The 8,729-nt window shown below is 39.5% G+C and overlaps 1 protein-coding gene across 1 annotated transcript in view; it reads right to left on the bottom strand.

Annotated features, from left to right (window-relative positions):
- The window catches only part of ca16b (carbonic anhydrase XVI b), a 94,549-nt gene extending 92,143 nt beyond the window's left edge, over window positions 1–2,406 (bottom strand). Inside the window, exon 1 of the mRNA XM_030419126.1 lies at window positions 2,334–2,406. Within this exon, the coding sequence (XP_030274986.1) occupies window positions 2,334–2,406 (73 nt within the window). The remainder of the gene's footprint in view (window positions 1–2,333) is intronic.
- Window positions 2,407–8,729: the final 6,323 nt, after the last annotated feature.

Below are 8,729 nucleotides of genomic sequence, written 5' to 3'. Positions count from 1 at the left end.
TATAGATATATATATATATATATATAAAATATATATATATATATATATATATATATATATATATATATATATATATATATATATATATATATATATAGTCAAATTGCCTCACATGTTTTCCCTAATTGCAGCTGTTGTAGCTCCTCTCACAGAGGACTGATTGCCTTGTCCATACATATACAAAGATTTTTTCAAAGCGGCTATTTTTTTCCATCAATTCCATTCAGACAACATTTATTCGCAATACATGTCTGTACACACAAGATGAAAAAAATTGTTCCAAACTCTCAAACAAGGATGCATGTCAAGGATACCTCAAACACCAGAGACAAATAAATCAAACTGAGCTTATACTTATTTAAATAAAATGATTCAAAACCACAGAAATCCACTCAGTTAAGTTGTTGTCTTGTAATGAGACCAAGCAGTACTAACACAGAACTTACATCAGTGTTAACCAAGACAACAACAATGTGCATGCATGAATTGAGGTGACGATGTCATTGTTTGCCAAAAGTGTTTTTCATGTCCACACAGAATCCAGGGATTTACAAAATCTGCAATTCTTAGTGCAATTTTAGAGTGCCCTAACACTTCTGCATTTAAAGGAGAGGAAAACAATCTAAAATATCTGTTTTTCTGACAAAGTCTAAAAAATAACAAGAAAAACTTTTCCCAGTATCTTTGGGCATCGCTACCCGACTGGCAATTCAAACAAATTTTTGTTTGCTGAACTGATTCAGTGGAAAAAGAAGCCGGAGCAACAGAGGTGACTGTGTGTACAAAAAAAAATAAATATATATCTTGCTTTCAGCCTGGGTGCCATCATTTGACACAAAGCCTTAATGGGTGGTAATGATCATCACCATCAGGGAGCTGTTCAAAACAAGAGGAGCTCTTCCTTCAGACCGTATGATGCTTCTAGGTCTCCCACAGCTACAATCAATCAAATTCTTTACAGCAGCAGCTGGCCTGAGAAAGAAAAAAACTAAACAGAGTGGACAGTCAATGTGTTTACAACAATGCCACACCAGCTTTCCCGCTAAGCTTCTATGTGAAAATTTTATTTAGTAAAAAATCAGACAGCCTATGTCTCACTACCAGGAGTGTAGACAATCACCCCCCATGTCTTCTGGGCTCAAATGTCTCTATAGCTTCTTGGGGCAAATTGCCCACAAAGAAATCAAACATTGTCAACAGAATTACAGTGAACGCTAAAGGCACAAATTGTCCTAAAGCACACACACTCTCTAAAACATGTGTCGTCCCAGCCTTGCAATAATCAAACTCATTGGGGAAAATATGCCTTCGCAATGGATGCAGACTGTGCCTGTAGAGGAGAAAATGTCAATCAGGTGCATGAGCAAAAACAAGAGAGTTTTGTGTTGCTGCAAGCGGTCGAAAATCCACTGTGGCATTCAAAACCAGGAGATGTATTGGCTAATATTGGTTCCCTGTCGCTGGAAGGATGCAAACAATTGGGTACGCAGATTGTTTCTGTGTAAAAGGGAATGGCAGGAAAAACTAAAACAATAGCAGAGATGACAATCTGCCGGACTCAGAATGAGGACAGAAAGCACCACTCCTCGCTGCAATACAGTTTTCTGAATCCATTTAGATTTACTGGAGGTTTTTTTTTTTTTTTTTTTTTTTACAACTAGTTACAGATTGTACTTAATATTGCGTTCACCGTTTTAAAGCTTTTCACACAGTTGCTCTTAAGAACATGCAGCTTGGTAAACAGTTATTATCACATCCAAATTGAACAAAAAAAAAACGCCAGGACAGTCTGTTCATGAGTTCATTGTGACACAATATTAGCACAAAAACACAGACAACACGACTAAAAAACAATTACAGGCTGCGGTGCATAAAACTAAAATAACCCAATGAAGATCTTTGCACTGAAATGTTGTTGAAATAATTTCAAGTGAGGTGTGAGGGAGTTTTTTTCTTATTTTCTTTTTTTTTTTTAATAAAACTCTAGTACTCGTGAATTTCTTCTTAAAATTAAATAATGTTTATACACACTAGTGATAGCAAAAAGGTCAAATGTGTCACAACATACTCCATGAATGTGGCAAATAAATGGAACATTCACGCCACAAAAAAATGCAAAAACGATCCTCCCTCCACTAAAATCACGACTCGTATCGCAATCGCATTATCTGTCAAAATCATCGCACATTCAGCCCCACTACATGGGATTATCTACCAATATAGACAGAGATTTTGTTTGGTTTGTGGACTCACCCCACAGGATTAACAGCTCTAAAATCTACATTCTGTTATTATATGCACACAGTAACCATGACAAGCACTGTGTATCACACTTGCTGGGTAAAGGTTACGACAGCAGAACTCCGTGGACTCACTGAAGCCGTCCACCTTTACATAGCGGGTCATATCGGCTTGTTCAGCATCTGCACACATCAAATACAAACACACACACACACACACACTCGCACACATCTCCAGCCACTTAAGGCAAGCTCAGCTCTTACTAATAGTTGCATCATTACCGGGGATTAATTAAAGTAAGCACTACATCAAGCCAAGTCTTTCATTGCACTTAAAGTCAGCGCACTGCTGTCTCCAAAAATCCGTCTCCGCTATGGTGTGAGCCACTTACAGTGTTTTCCAAATCAAATTCATTGCTGGGAGGGAGGTCACAGAGTCTACACGGGTGAAGTCAGAAATAAATAGCTGCTCTGTTATCGTCACGTGTATCAATTCACTGTGGGGAAACACGGGTTAACATAAAGCGTGAAAACAGAAAGAGAGGGTGTCTCTGTGGCTGAGACTTGGAGCATATTTGGAGGCAGGTTGTGAGACAGGAGGGCTACACCGTCTTTGATCAGAGAGCATAGGAGACAGCACCATGTCAACAGTTTACACTCATCCATGTCAGCCGTCCCCTGTGGGCAGAGGGATTAAAGCCACAGCATCTCTGATAGAGCCGAGCAGACAACGCAGGCTGTGCCGGGCCTGAAGGGGGAGGCTGAGGAGAGTCTACACTCCAACCTTCATAAATCTTCAATCAAGAAAAACACCAGTGAATAGCCTTTATGCGGGTTAACCGGTTACTTGTATGCGATGTTCTTTATGTAGAAATATATTTTTACATTTAAGCATTCACGAATGTTGCCTCATTTTTCGCATGCAAGTATGTTTTTCAGGGGGCTCAAAAGAAAATAAAAGGCTTCGAAAAGCACCTAGAGAAAGAACAATACCTTGTACGATGTCTGGGCATACAAAACCATTTTCCCTTTTTCATTGCCCTGAGGGCAGTTAAATCATCTACACCACCATTAAGCCCTGCTATTTGTTCCATAATATCACACTCAACAACAAGCCTAGAACCCCTGAGAGCCCTTGAAAAACAGCAGCCTAACAACAACCACAGGAGCGTTTAACTTGCGTTAGTCATCGGGGGGGCCGCAGTTGAAATATCAATCTCACCGCCAATGGAAGCATCAGGTACATGAAGGATGGCCGGCCTGGCACATCCATGTCACAAGGAGGATTATTTGGGGATGGATTATGCTATCTCATGCATCCTGGGTTGCACTGCCCATGTAATTTGGGTAAACAAAGAGTGGCAGAGTGATGAGGTGTGTGAGGAGGTGAATTTTCCTGTCTGTAACACATGTAAATTATATATGATGTGCTGCTGTTAAGGTGTTTTCAAGCTAACAATTGCAACGGACAGGAGATATCGCTCTACAGTTTGCATAATCACTCAGATTCCAGATCATTCAGCATGACATGAGACCAAAAATACATCAAATCAAATAAATGAACAGAAATATTTTTAGATCGCTCGCCTTATTGTGTGGTACCACTTTTTGAAGGTAAAAAAAATCAACATCTGCATTCGTTCCACTGAAATCGTGTTAGTGCTTAGCCCATCATCAATACACAGAAACAGGTCCGATAACTATTTGAATCCACTCACAAATGTGATTCATACGAAAGTTACAGCCTTCACCGCACATGAAAAATAAGCACTGTATGGCAATAGGTGGCTAATATCTAACAAAGCACTAAAAATGGAAAATAGAACAAGAGAAATAGATGATTACGGCTGTTTGTTTTTTTTCATGATGGCCGAGGAGATGGTTAAAATGTCTGGTTTCTGAGACTTTTAGACTTTATTCATCCCACATCGGGGAAATTCACTTGTGACAGTAGCAGGTAGACAGACATACAATAAGTACAGACAAGTACAGACATTAAACAAGTAGACTTAGAAATACTAAAAAAGTTTTAGGTAAGAGAAAGTTTTAAAGATACAATATGGAAAGGACTATACGTTATGTGCATTATATACAGGAGGCAAATATACTGTAAAAGTATTGCCTTGTTGAAGGCTGGAAATATAGTGTTTGAAATAAGTGTATTCACTTATATGCATTGACTACTCTTAAAAAAATGTCCCCTCAAACACAAGGACTCATCAATTAATCTATTACCTTTAACAATCTTCTGACGACATTCTGCTTGAAAGGATAACGCTCACGTCAATATTGTATTTTGTTATCAACAAATCCCATGAAAAGACCAAACCAATAACACATTAGGCTGTCTCTCAGTGCTTTCAGACTCCCACTCCTAAAGACAGAAATGTTTAAAGTCAGGTCACGAATGTACACTTCCATTTAAAAAAAAACAGCTGGGCACTGTTGTTTTTTAGCAAACATGGCTCGACAACAGCAGTAAACAGTGCTTTTGGACTATTTTCAGCCACAAGCGTTAGCGAGTAATTACTACAGCAGGGTGGTGTCTGTGGGACCAACTCAATTCAAACTGCAAAGCCTGTGTTAATGGTAATGAAGGGAAATGACACAAAGGAACAATAGTGTGTGGCTCACTGGTGTGCTTTTTTTAAACGTGTTTGGATGAAAAAAAATTGAGATTTATGGCTCAGAGGAATGAGCTAGATCAGACTGTGGATCAATACGTTGTTGGTTTTGCTGTTGTCATGGGACGTGTTGACCCTCAGGAAAATATTGATTATCAACAGCCTTGTCCTTTAAGAGCAAAGGGATGTTCATAGTATTCTGCTGCGCTTTTATACACAGCTTTAGATCCTATTTAGAAGCAAGAAACATGCAACTTTTCTACCTTAAAATAATAGCTTCAAAATAATTGCATGGTACAGTGTCTTGTCACAGGGTGAGTGGTGTGTCTATCACTTGTTTCTGCACTACGTTAATTTCAGCGAGAGGGTAGGATAAAAGCGCTACATACGCGCTGACTTCAAGTTTTCAACACGTAATATTGTTATGATGTAATGAGTTCTGTTTGTAGTCAGCACCTACGTTATGTCTGACACACTGTTCCAGACCTGGGATTTGCATTTACGACAGTGGTGTTGCACTCAGAAACCGAAGGGTGGCGCCAAATCGCACAAAATGCAAATTCCTACATAATGTTGATTTACCTGGGAACTAGTTGTGAAAGCAGAACAGCTCAAATCCCAATTAGCCAAACAGGACTGGTGTAACTGTTTTGTTGCTAAAAGGCATTACCGTTGAGAAAAGTTTGGTTTATCTAATCAAGACAATTTAACCTCAGCAAACTTGCAGCAATATTTTATTTGTCCACTCAACAACACCAACTTTCTCAAAGATTCTGCATTTTAATTAACAAGCTGTACCACATTACCTTCAAATGTTGAAATGATGGCAACTTGGCAAAAATAGCGTTTGAATAAAATGCATATTTTTCAGTTTGTCAGTGAGTGTTCACATTCTCCGCCAGCATTCGCCTGCTTTTTAGTTCATAGTTATATGTATGTGCAGCCATTGAAGGAGAGGGAGACACAACTCATTCACTCCCATTTTCCCAGCTTGTCCTCTAATTAGAGGGAGAGCAAAGGCATATCATTAAATGTACTAATTAGAGAAACTACGCTCTAAACAACTTACATTATCCCGTCGTACTAAACAGAAGTGAGCCGCGTTTTTTTCACAGGCATCATGAGCGCAAAAAAGGGCAGCTCTTGATGCAAAATTGCTATGTATTTAAGCAACAAATGTGTATACTGAGGGAGACAGCTGTTGTCTGGAATATCTCATCTGCAATGCATGGAGTCAACTGTCAAATGTAAGTACATCTGCTTAGCTTTCTGTTATGGTGAATTGCTAAAACGTGTATTTATGACAAATACACATTTCAAATGGCTCTTGCTTTATTTCCAGGTCAAGTCAAAGTGTAAAAACAAGCAAGGGGGTAAGCGGGGCTTAGGCGGAGAGCGCATGTGTTTCTCATTCCTCGGGGGGTGGGCGATGTGGCTAAGATATCCCCGGAAGTATTTAAGTCACACCACGGGATCTAGGAACATAAGAACTGCCAAGATCAGCCAAAGACACGGCACAGAGGGACTCAGGCCTGAAACATCGCGCTCTGAAAATAATAAAAACAACAACTCAAATCCCAATGCAGATATTTAGGCCTACACAGCTAAAAGCAAACAAGCTGTTTCAGCAAACAGGGCGTCAGCACCCTGCGGCCAAAGAAATGTAGCCATATTACAGCAAAATTAAGCCAGTTAGTGTAGAGACAAACATTGGTCCTTGACTGGCTTAATGAAAAATTATATAACTAAAATTAAAAAAATGGAAAAATCATAAATCGAATTCCCTTTTGAGGCATTTCTGCATGTATGAGCATGTCTGTGTGCATGTCAAGACCCGTCTGGCTTTGTGCGCGTCATGTTAATTGACAGGAAGTGCTACTGCACATTCAACACCGCTGCGATGATTTAGTCAAGCCTAAAATACAACTTCACAGTGAGATATAGAGAGAAGCGGAAAAAGTGAAGTGACAGAAACTCAAACTTTTAAATAAGTTAAAAACTCTGCCAAACACACACACACAAACACACACACACACACACACACACGTAGGCATTGTGTGCAATCCGGCCTTGGACCACCTTCCAAACAGAAAACATTTTTGTTTGTGTTTCATTAGGGAACTTGAAATACAAAGCGTGCAGAATAGGACGAAGGGCAAAGGAGGAAACACTCAACATTCTCATTATGCAACTCTTGCTCTGCAGTCTTTTTCTTCAAAAACGTATCTGCTGAAAAGTGGATATGGCCATCTCATTATAATCAAATCCAAATGTGTCACCCACTCTCAACACACCCTTAGCACAGACACCCCTGCAGTTCTTTTCAGCCTCTTACACAAAAAAGGCATTCTGTGAAGGTTTGTATTATGTGCGCACTAATATTACAGAAGTCAGGGGAGGTGATGAGGCCCGGGCAGTGCAATGCATCATGTGTTACACCGTTCTTCAACCTTTTACTACGAGGAATAAGTGAGAAACGCAGTACATCAAATGTCAGACTTTGATAGAGGATGTGGGCGAAAAGGTCTAGATGAAAGTCTCCAGTGTGTTCAGTCTTCCTTGAATAGAAAGAATAAAGAAAAGGGTGGGAAAAAAATACACATCCTGGCATTTATTCTGTATTCATAAGGAGCCAGTAAGGGCTATTGTTCTATTGTCTGACCAAAACTGGCTCTTTTATGAATTAAAACGGCATGGCTTCCTGTGGAGAAGTCAATAATAAACATAGCCTCTCACATACAGGCTGAATATATTTTAATCATGATATGGCAACAGTGCTGTCTTGTAGTTCCGAAGACTGCGTTACAGTAATGTGTTGTAATGTTTTTAAATTACCGGCCATAGTGACAGGCTTAGGATTTTAGAAGGAGTGGGGAGACGCTGGCTCCCCTTTATGGTATTTCAAAATAAATCAGTAAAAAACACCATAGGACTGTATGTAATTGAGCTTTTTAGAGTCACTGATTTAAGAATATTCATGGTTATCCCAATGATGGAAATTCAGCAAAATCCTGAGTGTTTTATCCTAAACTGCGATAAAATCAAAATTTCTCCATTTACACCCATGACACAGTAAGACTATCACATAATACAGATGGGAGATAAATCTACTAATACAGTAGAATTCAAGCGCATTTATCAGAAAATGTACATGGTATGTTAAAAGTCAATTGTCATAACACGGTATGCTGTTGCAACCCTACTCCTCAGAAATGATGAAATTATACAGTAAAACTAAATTGTGTCAATCTGCTATCGAGTGTGCTTCTAAGGTAATGCCAGTACAGTGAATTAAGTGCATTAAATAGCTGGCGCGCTCACTGATTGAGTGCATCAGGGGCTCTGATGAAAACCATTAACAAGATTAAACAAATTCAGGGCGAGTGAACTCTTTACCACACCGGCTATAGCTTGTTCCCTTCACAGACTACAATAAACAATCCTGTGTCAAACGTGTCTCTACATACAGTGGCAGGACTGTACACAACGGCTCTGACAGTGTCAGGAAAATTTACTGTGTAAAGTGAGGTTTTCAATTTTCAATATGTGGCAATTGGATCGCTTAAGTGCCAAGAGCTTATGAGGTCATTCCTCAGGACACGGTGTGCAGCCACGCATGAATTGTCTAGTTATTGATTCTGAAATAAATTTCACTGCCTCTGGTGGATACATTACACTCCTTGCACATTACTGGTGTTCATGAATAGTGATAGTAGATTACTGGTAATGTAAATGGGTGCGTCTAACTCAACAGGTAGAGCGTGACACTGATACCACCAGGCCAGTGCTGTGATCGCAGTTAGGGGCAAACAGCCTGAAAATGAATATTGTCGCACCTTCAGTACGGTGATTTAGAGGAAGAAAA

This window comes from Sparus aurata, chromosome 6, assembly GCF_900880675.1.
Source record: "Sparus aurata chromosome 6, fSpaAur1.1, whole genome shotgun sequence".
In the NCBI taxonomy this organism is placed as follows: Eukaryota; Metazoa; Chordata; class Actinopteri; order Spariformes; family Sparidae; genus Sparus; species Sparus aurata.
The sequence above is the reverse complement of the archived record's forward strand: the minus strand, read 5'-3'. Positions and strand labels throughout refer to the sequence as shown.